At 44.9% G+C, this 23,310-nt stretch overlaps 1 protein-coding gene across 1 annotated transcript; it reads right to left on the bottom strand.

The window, feature by feature from the left end:
- Positions 1–7,131: 7,131 nt before the first annotated feature.
- TNFAIP3 (TNF alpha induced protein 3) lies at positions 7,132–22,937 on the bottom strand. Its single transcript, XM_074924328.1, has 9 exons — positions 22,796–22,937; positions 19,224–19,536; positions 14,949–15,139; positions 14,631–14,778; positions 14,274–14,444; positions 13,405–13,585; positions 11,020–11,930; positions 9,362–9,594; positions 7,132–8,756 (listed from the first exon to the last, which is right to left on the bottom strand). The coding sequence occupies exons 2-9, from the start codon at positions 19,534–19,536 to the stop codon at positions 8,475–8,477; spliced, it is 2,430 nt and encodes an 809-aa protein (XP_074780429.1). The 5' UTR covers positions 22,796–22,937; the 3' UTR covers positions 7,132–8,474.
- Between the last annotated feature and the right edge of the window lie 373 nt (positions 22,938–23,310).

The raw sequence follows: 23,310 nt of genomic DNA, 5'->3' as shown, positions 1-23,310 counted from the left end.
CACTGTGATCTCTTCCCTCCGGTAGAAATAAGACTTGTCCTAATTGCAGGTAATGAATTCCAAGCTAAATAAGCTATATCTTATCATGCTAAAATATTAGTTTGGCTACTTTTCTTGCCTTTTTAGTGGTTGTGCATTAAGGACCACAGCAAAGGCTAAGACACCTAATTCCCATTAAACTGTTAACTAGCAAGCAGTGCAAGATGTGCATATATTTAAATGAGGTCTTAACAACAATGTCTGCTTAGATAGACATGCCTTTGTGGCATGAGGATTGAAACAGAAGCAATTAAATGTGCATCTTTTCACTCCAGAACCTATAAAAGGAAGTAAGAGACTGCTTATAAGATAGCTGGCCAAGTCTCCATCCTAGTTATCCTACAGCATATTTGGAGTAAAGTTGCTGAAGCCAACTGAATTAATAAAGGTTTACACCAATATAAACATTACCAGAGTTTGCAGTAAGCTGTTTACCAGACGTTACTGCAGTGCACGCTCTTCTTGTCACCAGCGTCAGGCAACAGGAAATGAAACGAGTCCCACAACAAGTCATGTTAGTAAGTGGGAATTCTGACTGAGTGATCTCACAGTACATAATACTTCATGCTGCGATCAAATTCTGCCCCACGGTACTGAGTGGCGTCTCTGAGAGCAGTCAGTAAGAAAAGCATCGGTTTCAAAGCACAAACCACTGTACAGAGCTGTGTTGATCCCCAGCTCATCAGCTTTGCTTCACATTGTAAATGAGAAGGGGATTTTAAACAGACTCACAGAATTGTCTAGGTTGGAAAAGACCTTGAAGATCATCCAGTCCAACCATTAACCTAGCACTGACAGTTCCCAACTACACCATATCCCTCAGCGCTAAGTCGACCTGACTCTTAAACACCTCCAGGGATGGGGACTCCACCACCTCCCTGGGCAGCCCATTCCAACAACCCGTTCTGTAAAGAAATGCTTCCTAATATTCAGTCTAAACCTTCCCTGGCATAATTTGAGGCCATTCCCTCTTGTCCTATTGCTTACTACTTGGTTAAAGAGACTCATCCCCATCTCTCTGCACCCTCCTTTCAGGGAGCTGTAGATGGCGATGAGGTCTCCCCTCAGCCTCCTCTTCTCCAGACTAAACACCCCCAGTTCCCTCAGCCGCTCCTTCTACGACCTGTGCTCCAGACCCTGCACCAGCTGCGTTGCCCTTCTCTGGACACGCTCGAGTCATTCAATGTCCTTTTTGTAGTGAGGGGCCCAAACCTAAACACAGGAATAGAGGTGTGGCCTCACCAGTGCCGAGTACAGGGGTAAGATCCCTTCCCTGTCCCTGCTGGCCACGCCATTGCTGACACAAGCCAGGATGCCATTGGCCTTCCTGGATTCTTTTTCTCTTGTTTGAATATTTTGAGCCCTTCTTGTGATGTGCCACCAAACTGTCACTTTTAAAAAAAAAAAAAAACGTACCAGCTGGAAATTGGACTAACTCATGATGTGCCTTCGTATGAACTTGTATGAATCCCTTGACATGGAGCCATAACCAGAGAACAAAACCTGTTTCCCTCCTCCAGTAATTCACCAGGGGAAATCTGACTTCCTGCCCAACACCACAGATGTGTACTAGAGCTTAACCAAAGAAAAGAGTGGTGGGGGAGAGAAAAAAAGCCAAATCAATAACAAAAAGAATCATTGCTGTCAGGGATCAGGGGTGGTGGGAGGGGGGAGAGGTTATGTACGTAATATTATTCACTTTAGGGAGGCTGGAGGAGGGGGTAGTCTGGATAGCATGCTGTAGGCTGTCTTTCAATATTAGACACAGGGAGTTTTTTGAAAACTAACATTAGTACAAAAAGAAGTCACCATAAAACTCCCAAGCAAAATTACCTGCTCTTATTTTAGGTTTCTGTTTGACAGGCATTAAATACGTTTGGGGTATTTTTTAGCATATATATGTATATATACATACAGGCTTTTTTTCAATAGGCATTTATCTTGACAAATGGAGATGCAATCACACCAGGCTGTCTGCGTTTCCTGTGGCAGCTGTTTGGTGTAAAAGGGCTACAAGAGCCCTTTGCAGGGGTGCTGGGCTGCCTGGGAGGCAGTGGGAGGACAGCCATGGCTTTGACCAGTTGGCAGCGGCTGTCAGCTGACTGATTGCAGGGGGACTGACCAGGTCGGCTTGTCCACAGGTTGAGAAGTGATAGCACTCATACAGGAGCAGGGCTGGACTATGAGATAGAGCCAGCAGTGTGCCCAGGGGGCCAAGAAGGCCAATGGCATCCTGGCTTGTGTCAGCAATAGCGTGGCCAGCAGGGACAGGCAAGGGTCCTATGATCCTTATGAACCAGGCAAGGGTTGACGCTATCAGTATTTATCACCAATGCGGGAGAAAGCATCAGCACAGAACTTGTCTGAACAAGTTGATGTTAGCCCATTGAATTTGCTCCTATCAGTGACAGGTTTGCTGCACTGCATGTTAAACGCTGGCACCTGAGAAACAGACCACTTGGATGTAAAGGCACCTGTACTTCTAACTCTGGCTTTTAAGGGACCTTGGCAGTTTAACATGAACTGAAATTGTAACTGTTCGCTGCTGTGGTTTTCTGTTTCAGTGTTGTACATATTACACCATAGTGTTCTACTCAATATGTGGGATAAAATTATGCAGTGACTGATCCTCCGTGGCTTTCACCTGAACAAAACATTCATCATATCACCGTGGTGAACCACTTCTTTTGCAAAGATTGGATGAGCAAGCTCATGTCATGCACTGTGTTCTCATGGCCCCAAGTGCACAAAGTTACGCTCAGCATGAAATTTTGGAGATTTATATCCAGAACATTTATATCCAATTAGATGCTACTGAAATCTTCATAGTACCCCTCAAGTATTGCCTGAAGTCCTTCAGCCCCTCTGTCAGTAAAACCTCCATGTACTGAGGAACTCTGTGGTGAGTCTGTGTTCCTGTGAAATACAATGGAAGATTGGCAAGGAGGATTATAAACATGCCCAAGTGAGTGCAGCTGGGGTGTCAAAAAACACATATATCATACTAATCATTGTTTAGCTTTGTGTGCTTGATGGGTAGAATGTCGGTTTTTAGATAACACAGGCTTGTGGTAGACTCAGAGGCACCTTGCTGAACATCCTTGAGATTCCTGTCCTGCTGTGGGAAAGATCAAAGCACTGTGGAACAAACTACACCTGTGAAAATCCCTGATATATACAGCTGAAAGCAGCAGGTTTGGGATCTTTTTTTTTTCTTTCTTCTCTTTCTGGCTAGCAAGGACCGAGCTCTGCAGTGCCTGTGCCCCTGCTTGCGTGCCTCTGCCCAGGTGCTGCTGTGGAGAAGCCTCAGGTCGCAAGGTAACGAGAATAATTTCATCCATGGTTTTGTTGTTGTTCCTGTGTCCTGCCTGTGTCAGCTCACGCAGTCCCCATCCCCACACTGCAGAGGTGCTCAGAGGCCTCCCTGGGGCCAAAGTCTCAGCAGGACTCTCAAGCATCGTCCTGGGCATCTGAATTACCAGGTCTGACATAGCAGTTTAAACGTCCCTGCTGTGCCTGTTTGGGAGAGGAGCTTAGAGTCAAGTATCCCAATCCTCGGTGGGAAAGACACCTTAACATATCCCAAGAGCTTTGGTCTCATGTTTTTTCTGTGTGTATCCTGATCACTGAAATGTCTTTTCTGCTGTTCTTATCACTGTCGGTGTAAAGGCCATCGCTGCCAGATACGGGTGATTTAACTGAGTTTTGGCACAAAAAGATGCCAATCTACAGCTCCAGGTTTTGTAGGCAAAAGTTTTTGGTTTTGTTTTTGAAGTAATTTTAGACACTTCTGATGAATGGGGTGGTACAGCTTAGGACAGTCTGTAGCACATGCAGGGACATCAGCTGTCAAATTGGCTATCACTTGCAATTCAGTCACATAAAAAGTAGGTATGAAGCCACTCCTACACTAACTTGAACAAAAGTTTGGCAAAAGACTTTAATAGGGCCTGTTGTGATACTACAAGGACTAATGGCTTTAAAGTAAAAGAGGGTAGATTCAGACTAGATTTAAGGAAGTAATTTTTTACTATGAGGTTGGTGAAACACTGGAACAGGTTTCCCAGAGAGGTGGTAGATGCCCCATCCCTGGAAACATTCAAGGTCAGGTTGCATGGCACTCTGAGCAACCTGATTCAGTTGAATGTCCCTGCTTGTTGCAGGGGATTGGACTAGATGACCTTTAAAGGCTCCTTCCAACACAAACTATTCTATGATTCTATGAAATATTTTTCATTTCCATTTACTGCATTCCTACTCCCTCCAGGCTGTTGGTGGGTCAGCTGGAATCTGTATACCATGCTTCACGGCAAGCAGCTCATGAACAGCTAATCAAGACATCCTTACATGAATAACCACTTCTCGATAACAACCTCAGAAGGGTATGGTTTGTCTGTGAGGTCTGCCCACAGCAAAGGAGCAGCAATGCGGACTGCGAGTCCCCTGCAATTCCAGGTAGCTCCTCTTTCACTGTGCTGGAGAGGTGGAGTACTGAGCAGGATGGCGCTGGGGCTGAACAAATGCAGGACGAAAGGATAGGCAGATGGCTTACAGGCATGTAAAGCTTACAGCCTGTGCGTAAGACTGTAACAGCAGTCTTACACACAAAACTTTGTGCGAAACTCTGTTCTTGCTTTCCCTGCAAACTGCTAACCACACTGAGTCCTGCCTAGGGCTCCTGGGATGCACCCTTATGTCAGTAGCCTGATATAAGTGTTTTGATCTAACATAGTACATGCTGTTTGGTGCTCCCAGACCTGTGAAGTGGCCTAGTATTTAAGATCACACCAAAGTCTTGGTGAGCAGAGCACTGAAGTACCAAAAGATAAATATATGTTCTCTCTAGACTGAAAATATAGAAAGTGCTTTCTTCTTTTCTATATCGTTATGTATTAATATAGTAGTTAGGTCCCTGAGAAATCCAGAAACATAGATGATATTCATATCATCATATTATCATCTAAAAGTATCCTTTCCCCAGACAAAATGAATATGTACGCACAGCCTGCATAGCAATCCCTTCCTGCACTATATTATGAGGAATTCCAGTGCAATACAAGTAGCCATTAAGCCAATAGGTTTTGCCTTTCTGCTAAGAAAAGAATCTCTGGCTATGTAAGATTTGTGTCTTAGCAAAGAGACTTCCAGAAGGGATCACAAAAAGGGAGACTCCAAATAAAAGTTCTCTGTTGCAGAACGGGAAGGAAAAAAATACATGAACTTGAAGAGGTTCTGGGCAAAGAGCAGAAAGCATCAGAGGGTCAAAATCCCCTAAGGACACTAGGGAAATACCGGAGTATTTTTAAAAAAAGGCCCTACTAGCTTTAATGCTCCCATACAAGTAAATGACAAGAGGCAGGCTGGGCACTCATTTACATGGGAGCTTCAGAATGAGACAAGCCTCATGTGACTTCAGGGTTATGAGTAATGGGCCCAGAAAGCAGCAGAGAAAACATCAGTGGGAACCAGGGCATTTAATCTGAAATCCTTCCTCTCTGCAGAAGTTGCAGTTAACAGCAACTGGAGTTAATCAGTCTCCTGACACTGCAGGTATCATGATGGAGGCTCTGCCTTTCCAGCAAGCAGGGGCTGATGGCAGCCTCCATCTCCTGATGCCCAGCTGAAGACATCCCTCCCAACCTTTGCCCATGCTTTCAGCACTGAGGTGTCTGCCTGGGTGCAGAAGTTTGATGCATCGGGCGGGCATGTGAGTTGCATGAGCTGTAAGGAAAGGGGAAGGAGGGAATGGATATATGGAGAGTCAGAATTTGAAAAAGAGGAATATGCTGTAGAGATGGGATTGGTAGATCCAGCAGGCTCTGCTCTGGGCAGAGTAGGCTGACTTCTAGGTTGTATGCTCTAAAAGGAAGGGTATGTGAGTCCAGAGAGAGCTGGACTAAATTGTAAGGAGAGCAGTGCACATCGGGAAGGTGGACAGGAATCCAGGAACATGGGCTAGAGAGCTGAGTGAATTACAAGGACCAGTTAACCTACAGCAGAAGTACTCAAAAACTTAATATCTATGTGGTTTCAATTGGGACAGCCCTGGGGCATGTGTTGAGGTGTGCTCCTGGAGGGTTGTCAGGGATTAAAGAGTTAATCAGCATAGAGAGCAGCTGACCTGGAGAGGTTAGCCTCTTAGGAAAGGGTCCTCTTTCCTGACTGCACAGGGACGTTTGCAGCCCTGACTTGTTTTTTTTTCCTTCAGGTCACAGGCAACACCTGAAAGTTATGGTAGTGTACAGTATTGCCTGTCTAGGCAGAGGTCTGAAACAGTGCTGGTGCAGGCATACTCGGGCCATACTGAGGGAGCATTACAGTGCAGAAATACCCTAGCAGTAGGACTGGGTTAGGGTGAGCTTGGGATGCAAAGAAAACACCACTGTCAAGTACTTTTTCAAGTAGCAGTTGGCAACTTGCTTTTCAGGAGCTATTGAGTAACGCAGATGCCAAGCCCAGAAGGCAATGGGCTTCTCTGCTGTCCCTGGTGAGGGGAGGTGGTAACACTGGCCTGTGCCTTCGGGGCTGCACACGGGGATGGACAGAGGCGGGGATCAGGTGCTGCCATCACCACCTCCCAAGGTGCCACTCAAGCAACATCGACTGGGAATCCCTGGCATAACTGATGGATGAATGAAGAAAACAAAGTCAAGTCAGTCCAGCTCAGCTTCCCTTGCAGCCTGGTCCTGCACCATCCTTGGGGACTGAACATACTCTGCACCCAGAGAAGTCAACTCCTTATGCACACTGACTGCATACTGTCTCTCAACAGTACCAAGAGCCCTTCCTGACAGAACTCTGGCATAACATGAGAATATGCAGAGATTTACAGCAAGTTATTGCTTCCTCAAAGTGCTTGGCTATATCATCTGAACCAGGGAACACTTGGTAACATGCGGAATGGTGGTCCTGAACAGAAATGCTTTTTTTCAGGGGGTGTCCCATGCTCAACTGCACTCTCATCAATATAAAATAGAAAATTCAGTCCTTCAATAATTTATTTCTTTAAATCAGAGAATGTTTTTCAATTATACATTTAAGTTTGTTCAACACAAGAGTAAATATATGTAAAAAAAATCCTAGCTGTGCAAATTTCAAGTTGCATTGTTTCAAATAATATAAATATTTTAATAAAACATATGTTCACATTAAGGTTCACAAAACATATAAAATTTAACAGAAATAAGTCATGAGCTATTTAATATTTTTTTCTTTTTTAAAAAATGTTTTTTAAAAACTAGAAAAAGATCCTAAACTTGAGAAGCAACTTAGAATAGGTATCACCTCCAAAATCATAGCAGCAAAACAGATGCTGAAAACTTAAAAGGTGTGAAAGGAGGAGAGAAGCAGGTACCAGGCACAAAGGTAAAGGCAAGGTCACTTAAAGTATTGCAGACTGAGAAGTGGACACATGAACTCCAGGTGTAAAATCTTGACCCTAATGCACTCTTGTTACTGAACTCCAAGTTTTTAGCACAGTAACAGAGTTGTATTAAGGATAAAAGAAAGAAGTGTGACAGAAATAGCAGGGGATGGGATGTATGAACAGCAGCACACATATTCCTGACAGTTACAATGCAAGAGAAGAGAGTTGTTTTGATTTCAGAACCGAAGCCAAAGGGCTTTGGGGTTTTTTTGTCTTTTGGAGGCAATTCCTTCCATAGAAGTGGGGAACAGCAGGATTCAGTTTTCCCATCACATGTGTGTGTTCATGAGAAGTTGCCTCTGTGATTGCCTGTCTTTCCAACTGGGATTTGGGAAAAGATCTAAATGCTGGTTGGGTTAAACACGTTAAAGAAGCAGGCCACTGCTGGTCTTGTTTCTAGCTGTGGTTCGCTGAGGGCTCTTCAAACACAGAACCGCTCATCGTTAACACCCTGAACGCCTGTGGGAGCCTTGATGAGCTCTGTAAGAACACCAGCAACGAAGTGGGCAACCCAAAGCAAGTTTCTTCAAACATCAACTGCAAGTTGCATCAGCCTGTCCTGGGGGATCCCTCTCAGGAAAGACTTGCCTCTGACTGATGTATGCCAACGCAAAGAGCTCCTGCATCTCCAACAGTAGCCATGGCTCCTCACCCAGGACCAGGGGAGGTATTGAGAAAGAGGCAGAATCGGGAAGTTCTTTGGACTCAAATGCTTCACACTTCCTCCTGGGAAGTCCAATAATTAAATACGGCATTGTAGGAGCTTAGTCATGAACGACAGCTCTGTGCAGAAGGCAACCTGCCCTTCTCAGCAGTCCTTGTATGCAGTGTTTAGAGGAAGTAGCCATTTATTCCTGTTCTTGGGAATAAACAGGAACACGAACAGACAGCTTATATTTCCCCCCACCCCCCGACTCCCAGGACCATTAAGTGTTTTGGACATAGCACCGTTTCAGTGAAGGAAGTAGCTGGTATAGCTTTCTTCTTCTTTACCAACTCCTCTCCTCCGCTACCCATAGATCTGTTTGAACTGGTAGCATTCATTGCAGTAGCCGTTGCACTTGGCATTGCCATAGTGATCACAAGCAGGGGCTCGGCAGTGTTGCTTCGGGGGCTCCTCTGCAGCTGGGTCCCTGGCACTCCCCGACGGTGGAAGCTGACCAAGACGCTGGCACTCAGGGCACAAGTCATCGCTTCTGCAGGCCTGGTTGTTTCTACACGAAGCCACAGCACACTGTCTCTTCTGGCTACTCAATGCTGCTCGCAGTAGATCTCTGTGCTGTCCTGTTCTCTTGAAAAATATTAAAACACATTGTCAGTTGCTGTACTGGCAGCACAAGTGGCTTTTCATTTACTTTCAACTCGGCTCATGGTTTGTATAGGTAACCACTGGGGGTTGTTGCAGGCATGTGCTGCTTATGAAAAGTGCAATACCAAGAGCCAAGTTGGGCTTTACCAAAGAAAATCACAAATTTTGTCATTTCTTAGAAAAAAAATGGGTTTTATCTTTTGTAACTCTCAATTCTAAAAGGGCCAAAACAAACCAAAGGAAAAAAAAGTCTGAAACAAAGAAAATCTGTAATGGGCTCAATGAAAAAGGCAACATGAAGCAGACTAAATTGCACTCTTGGTGCAATTTCTTCCATTGAAATTGCTGGTGAAATCCCAGCTGAGGTAAAACTGAGCATGGCCATGATAACCTTAAACTGAGAACAACTTTCAGGAGTGCTGCTCAGGTGCATCAGGAAAAAATAATGAGATGCTTTATGCTTGTCTTTCCATGATACTTAGGATGCAGTTATTTGAGGATTTTCTAGTACACATCCTGAGTTCTTCATACAAGAGAAATGCATGCAGCGCTAAACAAGAGGAAGATTTTGAGAAGTTCACACTTACTTCTGTCTGTCTCACCAGCTGTTCTTCTGTCCTCCTGGCTTCCTGAAATCGCTGGTTCTGGGCTTTAATGAAACAGTTCTGGCAGTACCCCTCAAGCATTGTGCTGCCCAGGGTGCCACACTCACGTCGCTGGCAGGACACGGTGTTACGGAAGGTGGCAGCGGAGGTCCCCAGCTGACCTGCTCCTGAGGACTTCCTCTGAGATCTCCTCTGGTGTCGTAGCACAGCACTGTCTGTAATGCAAAGTAAGGACAGGAGGAGCTTGAATGTGCCCAATAGATCTGATGACCCAAAGCAACTATAGAAAGCTCCCCGGTTTAAAAATAAAAAATAAAATAAACCTTCTAGCCTCAAACGTGGGTTTTTGACAATCCTGAGACCCCTCAGCTGATGCACTTCTCTTCATGTTATATAAGTAATGGAGATAATATGGATGCATTTTCATATCAGACGTTGTTGAAACAGCTGATTTGGGAAAAACTTGCCCTCAGTGGGAAAAGTAGATGCCACTGAAGTCAAGTGGAATTTCACCTTTGGCTTCAGCATGTCATCTGTGACCTACCCTGACACTTCCCTTTCAGCCTCCCCCATTTCAGGCACATTGTGCAATGGAAGTACAGTGGCACAGAGCTTAAAGGGAAAGAGAGTCTTACGCTTTTAAGTCTCATGAAGCAATCTTATAGATTCCACAATCAGAATGAAAAAATTTTCATTGTGAACAATGCTGGAAAATAAGCTATTGCAAGCTGGCATAGAAGTTCCCTAATTTGAACGTATACGGAAAGTGCAGCATTGTGCAAGATCTAGATGATCTTTAAAGGTCCCTTCTAACACAAACCATTCTATGTTTCTATTGGCACACTTGTCAGCAATGAAACAGTCTTAAAAGACAGGAAATAATTCTCTTAAATGTGCCTTTTACCCTCTATACCCAAGGGCTCTTTGCCTGTGTAACAGAGCAGTATCATGAAAGATGGAAGATTTCATGCTGTAATTTATTCACAGACTATTACCTTTTTGAAGGCCTGCCTTTAAACACACATATGCATGCGCGCACATGGTATTACCCCAAAAGATTTCTAGGTAGATTATAACAATACACTCCTAAGTTACTCCAAAATACAAGCACATTATCTACAGTCAACTTCTACCTGCTCTGCTTATCAAGGTGACTTCAATAGTTACTCCAGAGTATTATACCTGTTACATCCAGAATGGATATGAATCTTCAAATTCATCCCAAGCTTTTAAAAAGCCTTGCTAACATAACTGGTTTTCAGTACCATCAATACAATAGCATTTCCCTTACTGATCCCTACAACTTGTCTAGCTGCGAAGGAAATTCATACCAAACCATGACTGCAGCAGATGGTGGGCAGGGATCAAAACCCACACCCTCCTGAGCTAGTTTTGCTTCCATGAATGCTGACAGGAAGTTTTATGATGAGAGATTTCACGGATTTCCCACACTGTTACTGCATGCCCCTTTACAGGATAACAACAGCCAAAAAAGCACCTTCTCCTCACACTGCTGCTTCTGTTCCACACCATTTTCATCACTCCCTGCCCTTGTACCACCCAGTGCATGCAGAGCTTCATAGCTCAAGGAGGCCAATCTGCAGCCAAAGTGTGCCAAAGCTTACCCCATCTGCACTTACCGTGGTTTTCCCTGTACTCAAAGAAACACAGCGTGCAAAAGCCCTCATTTTGCGATGTCCCAAAAAACTTGCAGCCAGGTTTTCTGCAAAGGTTACCTCCCCTCTTCTCCTCAGGAGGTAGTGCTGGTGGCAGGGGCTCCTCCCCACGGCTGTTGGGAGCCTGGTGGCAGGAGTGCTGGAGGAGGCTCTGCGAGACCTGGGACGGGTCAGATGTCGATCTCTGGTGGCACGTGGGCATGAAAGCAGGGCTGCCATTTGAGAAGCGCTCTGTAGACCTTTTGAAGCAAGTGCTGCATATGCCGTTGAAGGTCCTGTTGGCCTTCTGACGGCACACCTTGCATGTCGCATAGTCTGAATGTCTCTGGTCATCCAAGTTGTTGCAAGGACCAAGCTGTTTGGAGTTGTAGCAGCGTTCACAAAGTCCATTGTGTTGCACATTCAATGTAAAGGGGCAGTCTGGTGTCCTGCATTTCATGGCCGTGGTCTCGCTGTATAGGAAGAGGCTTGGAGCAGTTGGAGGTGCAGAGCGAGGCCCTGTTACAGGCCCTTCAGATGTCCATCCCCCAGGTTCACCAACATCCCCACGGGAGGAGCCCGACCCAGCTGTCTTCAGTTTCTCAGGTACTGCTTTGGAGGTCTGCTTTCTTCCTTTGTTTCCTTGGGATCTCCGCTCAAAGCACTCATGGCAGTAGGGCTGGGTATTCACAGACATGTAGAAAGGGCAATTTGGAGTTTCACATTTCACCTGTAAGAGGGAGAGCTGGGAAAAAGACAGTTCCTGTCTGTTTCTGGAACAGGTCTCTCTTCTAGCAGGTTCAGCATTCTCCTGCCACTTCTTGTACTCATGCTGTACCAGTTGAAAGTAATCTTCTACAAGATTTATTTCTTTGGGTAGGTTGCCTTCATCTAACCTGAAAGCCAAAAAAAGGAAGATTGCATCAGTGGCTGAAAAGGACAGATGGTGGGGGTGGAGGCAAATACAAGCAATATGGGGAGGAAATGTAGATTTAATGCACATCCATATTACTCAGCTAGAAGATCCAGGATGTTAAACTGTTGCTGTAAATGGAAATAATTCTAAAAGCAGGTGTTCAGTGATGTCAGATAGAGACTTTCACATCTAAAGAAATGATCTGACACAATGCTAAACAGAGGTATTCTTAAAAGGATTTTCTAGGTGAGGGTTTTCTGTCTGATAGCTGTTTGCACGAAGAATATGGATAATCTCTCAGAAGTGAAAAGAAACATCCAGCCAATCTTGAATTCCTCTGAAAACCAATGCTTAGCTGAGCGGAGGTTAGAGCACAATACCCCTTTCTTTATCAGCCCATGCCAAGAACAAGCCTTTCCTACAGTGGGCTCAGCATTTCATGATACAGTTTATTATGAAATCTGCTCTTGGTTTTGCCTTGTTGGGTCTGTATCTACCAGCAGAATTCTTCAAACTACGGGGCTTCAGTGTGGTTTATGTAACACTAGCATCCATCACACCATTCCTACTCTGCCCGACTGCAGGGAAAACCCCACACCAGAGCTTCACCACCACAGTTGGTAGGATGAGGAGCTAGCATTACCGGTAATACTCCAGAACACATTCATGCAGTGGAACAAGGGAAGCTCGACTGCTACTCTTTACATATGCATATATTCTTTGGGGAGGAGGACTTCAATTTTCAAGGCTCCTAAACCAGAACCATCCAACAGCATAAAGATATCTCCCTGTGTGATAATGGAAGCAAAGAGAGAGGATATAGGGAATCACTTCCATCCCACACTCATGAAGGGGCTAGGTGGACACTGCTGCCAGTGTCCCCCCAAATGTGAGAAGCCAATGGGTGCCACCAGCTGCCCCCTGCACATAACTGAAGCTCAACCGTCAGGGTGATGGGCACGGATGCAAGTTCCTCCACCAGCCACAGCTTCCTGCCTACTGCCGTACTGCAACAGCACAGGGTATCAAGGCATCTGTGCTAAGAACACACTGCCAAGTCCCTTCCAGCCAAAATTACACCAACAGCCCTTTATGCAATGTGCCTTTACATAAAGCACAAGAGCTCGGTCTAACTAGTTCCTGGGTTTAACTAGTTTTCAGTCACACTCCTGTGTAATCTAAGAGTCAGTGAAACTAATCCATTGGGTTTACTCTTCCAAAATACTAGTTTCAGTTTACTAAGTCTGAAGATATTTTTGTCTTTAGATTTGAGACTGGTCTGAGCTCATACCACTTCAAAGCATGTCAACAGTAATGTCAATATTTAATATTTCAGAGGGTAAACATGTGTGCTACCGTGGAAAGAAGGTAAGACCGAAGAAACACACTGGGCTGCCTGGCTTCTCCCACCTCTGCAAACAAGATAACTTTGAGGAAACAGGAATGACACTCACTTTGCAGCATTGATTAGATGAGTTGTACCATGATCCCAGCCTTGCACTGGGATTTCTATCACTATCAAGTAGTCTTTTAGCAGCTGCTCTTTCTCTCTTTCTTCTGCATCTGTCAGAAAGTGCACACTCAAATCCTCAAATCTGCCTCGTTCACTCGTGACCAGAGGGACAGCCCGGATTTCTGTGGGAAAACAAGATGGGTTATTTTACCAGGCAGGAGACAAGATGTCACCACTGCTGCTGAATTTCAGAGAGAGGAGAACGTCTGGCTAGAGCAACCAGTTTCTAAACAGTGACACTGGGGGAGGATGCAAACACATCTGCACCACAAACCTAGTCCCAGCCCACGGGAGTTTTAATGTCCCCATAGCAATTTTCTTCTCATTGTGGGAAGCATTGTAGACCTTAGTTTGTTATACCTTTCCACGGAATGACGGTCTAACCTGAACCTGGAGAACTGCTATCCATTCAGAAGAGATGCATTAAAAACGTCAAAGCATATATTTCACTATCCCTGCAAGGCAGCAGTTCACTGCTGTCAGACCATGTCCTTCAAAGCTTCATCTCTTATGATGAGATGTGGAAAGGAGGCCAGAACACAGTGGAGCAGAGGTCACTCTTTGATTCCATTTTGAAAGCCAGGGAGTTGTATTCTACTTTCAGCCAGCATTCTAAAGGCAACCTTTAGTTTCTATTCAGATTTACAGGCAAAGCTGCTTCTGCTCACATTTTAAGAACATATTCTAGAGGAACCTTTTACATTTAACTTTAAAAATGCAAGTCTAAACCAGATTATATTTTAAATGCTTTATCAGCATGATAACATTGAAGGAGCTACATAAATACCAAACAAGATACTTGAAAAATACCTGGCCCGCTGTCCTTCAGAGTCACTAGTGGTGTAAAATGCATGTTGTCGTAGCCAAGCACAATTGGGTATCTGTAGCATTCTTCAGCCGGCCAAAGAAGAGGCAAGTAAATACCACCAACGTTCAGAGGAGCAAAGCTGGAGCCTGACTCTAAACTTCTCACCACCTTGTCTGCATAAAGAAGTAAAGAAGAAACACATATAAGTATGTAGTGCAGGCAAGAGAAAACATATTCTGGGTGTTTTAGAACAATTACTGAAAACACCCCATTCTGAAATACATGTACCTGAAAACAAATATTGAAGTAAGATTACTAACACAGCATGGAGTAACATGTTGACTGGCTAGGTAACTCACCTGCAAGGACAATGACTGGCCTTCTGAGGATGTTAGCAAGGATGAAGATGTGGATTTCTTCCAGTGCATTATATGGAAGCCTGTTTCGACCCCCAGATGTTTCTGGGGAGGTCATTTCAATGAGGTATTCCCACTCCTCCTCCCAGTTCTGAGGAAAGAAACACCTGTCAGCAATGGTTCAAAGACATGGAGGTCAAAGGAAGACTGTTTCTGCTCTCCACTAATGGTGAAAGCCGTGAAGCCAAAAGCCAAATTAAATCAGCATTGCAATGCTGATGAGCACTCAGAAAACAGCACCATTTCCTCAGACCACCTTACCCGGGTGTCATAGTGGAGTCCTGTTTCTACAAACTCCTGTGATTTAATAGCCTCCCGCTGCCAGCGGAGCTTGAAGTTCCGTGTGTCAATCTCCCTGAGAGCACTAAACAATGTTTTTCTTAAGACAAGGTCGATATCTTCGATACCCCACATGTACTGTGATGCAGCATGCATGAGGCAATTTCCATCACCTGCAAAAAAAGAAAAAGTACAGTATTTCTAAATGGCTACTTAAATAAAACCCCACAAGCATGCGGGACGTAGAATTATGCTGCGTGTATGTACATTCCCTGTGCACTTCTCTCTAAGCCTCGACAGAAAGATTTTAACAAGGACACCACAGCTATGAGCTCTCTGGTCAGAGATATAAAGGAAGGAGGTCCCCTCTCTACTGCTTTTGTGCCTTCACCAGTTAGTGTTAAGCAATACCCCTTATCTATCTTGCTTAACTTTAACTGATATAATGATCTAATTTGGGGGGTCAACTGCAAACATCACAATCATGTCAAAATTACATAAGAACATGTAAATCTCCCTCATCAGTGTTTATACAAATATACACCTGATGGCACAGGGTAGAGATAATGGAAACCACTAAGGAAATACTATGGTAACACTAAGCCTCATGTCCGTCGATGAGCACTGCACTGAAAGGCTTGGCACTTGACTGCGCTTGATGGAGGAATTGTAATTAAGGAAAGAAACAGAAAGGGAAAAGGAGGTTATTGATGTAAAGCAATCACAGGAACACCTCTTGCCACATTCTCAGAACTGACGGTATGCTGGGCTGTTAAATATTTTATTCAGAGGGTTGTTTTTTAAAACACAAAATTGAAACTAAATAAATGAAAAACATAGCGATTTGGTTTTCATTTAGACACTCTCCTTGCATTGAGAAAGTCCTCTTTACAGGTAGGAAAGAAAGCGATGTACTGCAATTTCAGAGAGGAAGAAACTGAGAATCATGGGAGTTTACTAACTTAATTAAAAGGTGTGACAAAATATGCCTATGGCTGGGTTTCAAATTCTGTCTCTAGTCATCTTCTTCAAAAGGGGATGTCTCCCCAGAAAGGGAAACATCAAGAATCATTACTGTGATATCCTCAGATTCAAAACTAGGTCTGATGCTTACTACAGTAGTAAACAGATTCATCCAATGCTAAGAAACCACTGGAATAGAGGACAGCTTGCCACATGCATTATGAGCTCAATGATACCATTTGTGAGCACTTTTGCTACATTTTCTGTGAAACTGCAGAGAAAAACCTACAACAGATCCCAGACCCTGAAAAACGTATCATTTGAAATCTACTCAACACTTCATAAATTGTTATGGATTCAGCGCATATTAGGTTCCTGCGACAGACTTCTGGTTTCTGAATGCCGTCTTGCAAAGTTTACTTCAAGTCCTTAGGCTGCTTACTTGAGCTTAAAAATCAGGGAACAACATATAAGACAGAAAAACTGACTGGGTTTCCTTCTGACCAAGAAAGATGACATATTAATCCTGTTAAAATTTTCCCTTTGCAAAATCTAGAGCAAAGATAAGATTTTTTTTTCCCCCCTCTCTCTCTGAGAGCTCACTTTCAGTTCTTTATTGAGAAGCGCTGCCCAAAATTCCTTGCACAGCACTTGGAATTCCCCGCACCGTCTGACTAGCAATTGAGCAACAGTTGTACTTTTTGTTCTGCGGAGTGCAGGGCTGAACACTGAAGCCTCCCTCGGACTTTCCCGGGGGGTGTGGCTGGGCAAGCTGGAATGAATGCCGATTCATTATACAAGTGAAATCTCTACAGCCAATAGATGCTGGAATTTTATTTTTTTTTTTTCTTTAAAACAGTTTCAATTTTTATACCTCCTACTTCTTTCCTTCTATCCTCCATTCATGTCTGCAAAGAAACATGTGGTGATTCAAAAGGACTTTTTTAATTTAAAAAAACCCGCCACTCCACAAATCCATATAAGTACTAGGTAAAATATACACTGAAAGATCTTATAGGAGATACTTGCTCTGTTTGCAACAATTACAACCTTCATCAGAAAAAAACCCAGAATTTTCTGAAAAAGCCCACTGTTAACTGGAAGAACTAATATATTCCTCCCACATCTACGGGTTAAGCAGCTAAATGCTTTAAAAAAATATTCTTCATGCCAAATGGGCAAAAAAAAAAAAAAATCCCATGTTATTTTCTGGGATCATACAGGGCTTCTCCAGGCTTCTGTCCCTTCTTTCCGGGATCCTCTCCTTCAGTCCAGTCTACCTTCTCTCTCCTGCAAAAGTCCACTGCTGCAACTACTTTGCATAAAGTTCCCAAAGCCACTCCTTCTACTCATGCACTTAATGACCCTAAAGCACTGAACTGAAGCTGAGTTCATTGGCTGCACAGAGTACAGGGGGACCACAAACCTAGCCCTTGCTTTCCCTTCCCTCAACCTGCCCAAATATTTCAGCATCTTGTATACTGGTATGCCTGCTCACGGATGGTATCCAAGTCACCAGTCCACAAATTGTTCCCATTTGTAACACTGGACAACAGTCATGAGACAATGCAAGAGGTCACAGTTCTTGAATACAGTGCTGTCAGCAACAAGGGCCTGTCCAGGCAGTATTAACCCCTGCAGGATTCGTATTGACAGGAGATGGGGGATTCCAAAACCCTCGCTCTTTGCGTTGGGAAAAATTACACACATTGTCCATTTTCCTAGTAAATCTGTTGGAGTGTATCTCTTGGGTGAAGTTTTGAAGATGCAACACTTGGAGTGATATTACCTTCTCAGTATCTGTAAAGCACTGCCTGCCCTAGCTGCAACTCCAGTTCTTCTGGAAGTTCAAGATTACATGATCTCCATGCACAGCCTAATTACAGTCATGAGAATTTTACACCAGTGCAGAGGCAGCCCATGAAAGCCCACCAGAAGGTCAGTGCCCCTGTGACAGTTACAGAGATGCACATTAGAATCAGGCTCTTCTGGGTCAGGGCAGTGACATCTACACAGCAGTTCTATATTTATGGCTTTTGCACAATAGAGCTGTGTACAATCAGACTGAAAAATATGGTAGAACTTGGGATGGAAAGAGCATGGACTAGGAAGATAACAGCGATGTGTATATAAGCAGATATGAAGAGATGCATCCACAGAAGGCAAGGACTTCAACAACGCTTCAGGTCCACCACACCCTGTGTTTCTATAACCACTGTGATCTGCTCCTTGAGCAAAGAATAAGTATTTTCCATGTTCTTGGGAGGCCTCACTGTCCTCTGCCTTTCCAGTTTGGGGCACTCTCTGCTGTAGGGAATCCTGAGTTCAAGTTTGCAGCTACGTGACTGCAAGTCATAGCCATTACCGAATCTTTCCTCCACCGAATGTGAAATGCCCAGCAACTCTCAGAGTCACGTGCAAAAGTTTCCTGCTTGAGACTGTGGACACGTGTAAACTATTCAGGAAATCTTTGCAGTACTGCTGTACCTTTTAATTGACAGCACTTGATGAAATACACACAAAGTAACCCAAAAGCCAAGTCCTAAAACCAGCACTGACCCTTGAAAGAAAAGGGCACCGCAAACTTTGCATTGTACAAAGATGGCTGGGTCAGTCACTCACACAGGAGTTACTGGTGAGCCCTGGGGGAAGGCAAGAGCTGGCAAACCCCAGCAGGTAGCTGAGGAAAAGGGAGCCAGCCAGGTGCAGAGCGCTGACTCCAGGGCCAGCAAGGTCAGGTTCCCAGAGGCTCCACATCTGGGACGCTGCTGCGTCCTTGCTGTTAAAGCTGGATCAGCAAGCGAACCTTGTCTGCCAGCTACAACAGCAGGGCATATGGTAGGATGGTAACTTCTGCTATATATACATGGAAATGCATCCCTGTCACTCAAAGCATCTGAAGTCTTCTCTTGTCTGGCATTAAAGGCTGCTCGGCACTTCCGACGAGGCAGCCGACACATAGCAGAGTCAGATTCACGGAAAGGCGATAGGTTGCAAGTCAAGTTTCCCGCCTGGTATTTTACTCTGACTTGCCACAGGTTATTGATATTACGAAAATATCTGTGAAATTTCAGGGTATTCATAATATCATGATAGGGGCAGGGGTCTGCTACAGCCTCAGGACAGTACATCATGTGGAAAGAATTTTAGTTTGCAAAGCTAAGATTAAAAGGCACCACTTTTTTAAAGCTGTGCGCTTCTGTTTCAGTAACGTGAACTCAGATGCTATTAATAAAGGTGCTACATTTGTATTACCCATTTTAATGCGAGTGCAAAGACCTGCTCATAACTTACCATTAGTCTTCAAAGGGACAAGTCTCCGAACTTCCATGCACCAGTTGAGCTTCCTCTGGCGCTCCAGCGAAGTCTGGGTGGCCTGGTCAGTCAGGGCCTTCTGAAGTGCTTCCCGAAATTGAGGACAAAATTGGCACATTCGGAACATTTCTATGGTGTATCTGTGCATAGTCCTGAAGTGGTGAATTATTCCACTGGGAGGTCTGACGAGATCTTCAGGTGTCCTCTCTCTAATCTTCATAGCTTTCAACATATTGCTCTGATACAAAGCTTGAGGAAGGATGTGCTGGGCAGCCATGTTTCTAGAAAACATCTGAAATGAAAAACAATCCTTTTATTGGCATGCTAATATCACTGCATTACAGTGCTATGACTTCTGCAGAGATTGAGAAGGCACTTTCAGGAGCAGGATTCTGGCTGCAGTTTCACCTAAAATGAGCATAGGACAGATGCAGTCCACTGAGCCTTACATAGGTGATGATTTTTAAAGCTCATATGCATCAGCCCTCTGCATTACTCACACTGACCAGCTTATTCCAAGCATTTACTGTGATCATTTACCGAGATATAAAAGAGAATTTATTCATAACTAAGGAAATTGCATCATCATTTAAAAAAAAAAAAGGCATTTAAATCAAAGTAAGGATAAAAGAAGGCAAGATCAAGGGAAGGGAAAATTATCCTGGTAACTTGACTAATTGATAATTGCACAGTGTAATCCCATATGAACTTGCTGAACTCTCAGCACGTTTCAAGCTCTTGTTTTGATGCCATGCCAAAAAAAGCAGATAATGGCCATTTCAGATTTCCGCAGCCCATACATTCTGAGAAGTGATGCTTGGTACAGTATAAAAAGAGCCCCAGGAATTACACGCCATGTTAGTATCTGTCCCATACTTACAGTGGCTGAAGATGGCAAATGAGGAATTTGTTGCAGAGCAAGTACACAAGGACAGACTTACGTTACTCTTCTTGAGGCTCCTTGTGTTTTGTGAGTGGTAGAGCTACTGCACAGAGGTGCTTGTGCTGTGTGTGGGGGTGCAGACTGCAGTGCTGCTATTACTCAGCAGTAAGTCAACATAGCTGAAAAAGCATTTCCACTTGGCTCAAAAACCCCAATATTTTTCCACAGTGGGACATGTAATGTTTGCTGCCCTGCATCCCTTTCTGCAGTATCTCTGGCCTCGTGGGCTACAGCAGGAAGAACAAAAAAAAACCCCATAACCTCAAACTGTCTACACTCTCTGAAATACTTATTCAGAGCACACTAACTTTGTGGCTAGCTAGAGCCAAACATAGGGACCACATCCCTCAAAACTCCCGTGCACTACAGTAGCACCACTAACAACCTATTTTTACATGGAGAGACTCTCCATGTATGTTATTGCTCTGTTTAAAAACAAAGACACATTTCTATTAAGACAAATAAAGGTATGCATGGCTAACATTTTTAAAATACAGCTGGTCACAGAGCCCACCATTGTGATTATAAATCTAGAGACAAATACCAAGCCATAAGTATATATCAAGGTCTGGATTATACCTTGCCAGGTACAGGGAGACATGAAGCAACTGAAAACTGGTTTATGCAAGTATTTGGAAGTCTTCTCATGGAGATGGGTGTCTGGAGGGCCAGAAAGGGCAACAAGGACCATAATCTGACAGACTGACCTGGAAGGCACTCCCTTGCACAGGACTTCAGCATGCCCTTCCCCGCAGGGAACCAGGTGCTCTCTCCTCTTCACCCAAACAGTTCCACTGGCAACATCCACCTCCAACCACCCAGCCAGAGCGCTGGAAAGGACCCTGCCAGGGCAAGAGGGGACCTCAAACTCCTGCTGCCAAGAGCTTCCCTCTATAACCCCTCTGAGTACCAGCTGATGGAGAGATTCAGTGGATGTCCTGTCAAGCCCTAAATAGAGGCAGGTGAAACACGAGATGCTCCAAAGTCCTCTCTGCTCAGTCAGGGCAGTGTCATACACACAGTGTCTCCTCTGCTCCTATAAGAGCACTGGGAACAGGGTTCAGAGCTGCCACATCTTGCAACACGTGGAAGTTTTCCTTTAGCTAATAAAGATGGCATATTTTTATCATTCCCCCACCAGCATACAGCCTTAGAATGGAAATAACATATTTTCTCATCCTCTCCCCCGACCAATAGTTTTACATGTGCTATTTATGTTATGTAATCCTATTTAACTGTATGGATGATTTAAGAAAAGAAATATAAACAACCTCTCATTAATCTGTTCAATAATCATAGCTATACTTTGCTCTGAGATGACCAAAATACAGAATTCCTTACTTATGTAAGTAGAGCCTTGAGTCAGTGGGACTTTTTTACATGAATAAAAACTAATCACATGATTAAGCACCACCGGTATTGACCCTTGAAATGGTTATTTCCAGCTTTAAGTAGCAAAAACTACTGAGTTTACAGAAGCATTCACTGAAACTGTATTATTCAATATTATATTCTACGTGCATATTTCCCACTCACACACACGGAAATTACTGTATTTACAGTCATTACATGTCAATCAAGGCAAAAGCTGAGCAACCCTTATTTCGAAAAACAATGTGATGAAACAAACAGAACTCAATAGCCACTGAAGCCAGAGACTTAAAGAACAGAAAGCTCAGCTAAAGCTCAGCTACAACTATATTAGTTTACACTGTACTGTGCTGTATTACTGTACGCTGTACTACTTTAACCCTTCGACATGTAATGACTACGATTTCTCAGAAAAGCACCACTGTAAACAATGATTAGCTATATGAGGCAGCATCCTTTCTGAACATGTAATGCTGAGGATGCTGGCCTCAGGAAAGCTGAATACTGTCCTGAGATCTGCCAGTGCTTCATAAAGTTATTAATTTTATTATTATTAAAGTTATTATTTTCTGTCCTCTGTCTGAAAACCAGAAATAATAAACTCTTTCCCATAAAGTGCTAATATGGAAACGCTGAAACAAACGTGCTTTCATACACCTTCAGCGTCCGTGGGTTTCTACGCCTGGGTCTTTGTCCGAGTGCTCAGTACAGAACTAAGCGTATTATCACTCTTCACTAAGGAAGACGATGAGAATGAGAGTGTTTTATACACCCCAGGGCTGGTTTACACGGCGTAGTTCCCAAACTTACTGGTCTGCTGGAAGCAAGCGTGTGCGAGGTGAAAACGACAACCGCTATTACCACCTGCCAGCTCTACAGAAGGAGCTCGAAGAAAACAACTTTTCCCGCAGCGGCAAGCGCTAAGAGCAAGCCCAGCAGCGGACCCGCCACTCGGTTTCCCCGAGATCCCTGCCGCGGGGAGCCGGCCGAGGGCCCGCGAGCCCGGGGTCCCGCCGAGCCCGGGCCACCGCCGGTCAGCAGCGGGCACCACGTCACCGCCCGGCCGAAGATGCCCCCGCCAACCGGAGACACCGGGCAGCGCCCCCCCAGAGCGGCGGCGGAGCGGGACCAAACCCGGCTGGTGCCCCGAGGACTCCTTCTGCAAGCCGGATGGGTGACGAAGCCGGTTTGGGGGTCCGCCGCGCTCTGCCCTGCCCGTGCCCGGAACGGCGCTCACCTCTCCGCGGCGGGCTGCCCCTCCGGTCGATCCTGCCGGTAACTCCTGCTCAGCTGCGGGGCTGGGGCTGAGGCGGTGGGACGCAGCCGAGCTCGGGAGCCATCAACCCCCGCCGAGCCAGGGCTCCTCTTCCCTCCGCCGCCCCCTCCCCGCCGGAGCTGCTGCCGCCGCTGCTGCCGCCGCTGCGGAATGAAGGGCTGAGCCGAGCCTCTTGTTGTGCTTTTTTTTTTTTTTTTTTCCCCTTTCTGTTTCAGCGCCCGGACGCATTAAAAAAAAAAAAAAAAAAAGGAAAAAGAAAAAACACACAACAAAAAAAACCCCCACCGGGGATTTCCACCGGCAGCGCCGGGGACTTTCCGACATGTGACAACCGGCCGCCGACCTCCCCGATCGGCGCCGCCAGGGGGCGCCGCCGCGCGCCCGGCCCGGCCCGGCCCCGCCCCCCGGCCCGCGGGAGCCGGGCTCATTTTTCCCTTCCTTATTCCGTTTGCTTCACCCCCCTCCTGCCCGTGTGT

Source organism: Athene noctua, chromosome 1, assembly GCF_965140245.1.
Source record: "Athene noctua chromosome 1, bAthNoc1.hap1.1, whole genome shotgun sequence".
In the NCBI taxonomy this organism is placed as follows: domain Eukaryota; kingdom Metazoa; phylum Chordata; class Aves; order Strigiformes; family Strigidae; genus Athene; species Athene noctua.
This window is presented reverse-complemented; position numbering and strand designations above follow the sequence as displayed.

What these genes read in the sequence shown, in the direction of transcription:
- TNFAIP3 (XM_074924328.1), bottom strand. Translation starts at nt 19,536, where the DNA reads ATGTTTTCTAGAAACATGGCTGCCCAGCACATCCTTCCTCAAGCTTTG. An exon ending in GACTCCACTATGACACCCGG is followed by an intron (nt 14,779 to 14,948) that starts GTAAGGTGGTCT and finishes TTCTTTCCTCAG; the next exon opens with AACTGGGAGGAGGAGTGGGA. An exon ending in TGAGTACAGGGAAAACCACG is followed by an intron (nt 9,595 to 11,019) that starts GTAAGTGCAGAT and finishes TTTGCATTACAG; the next exon opens with ACAGTGCTGTGCTACGACAC.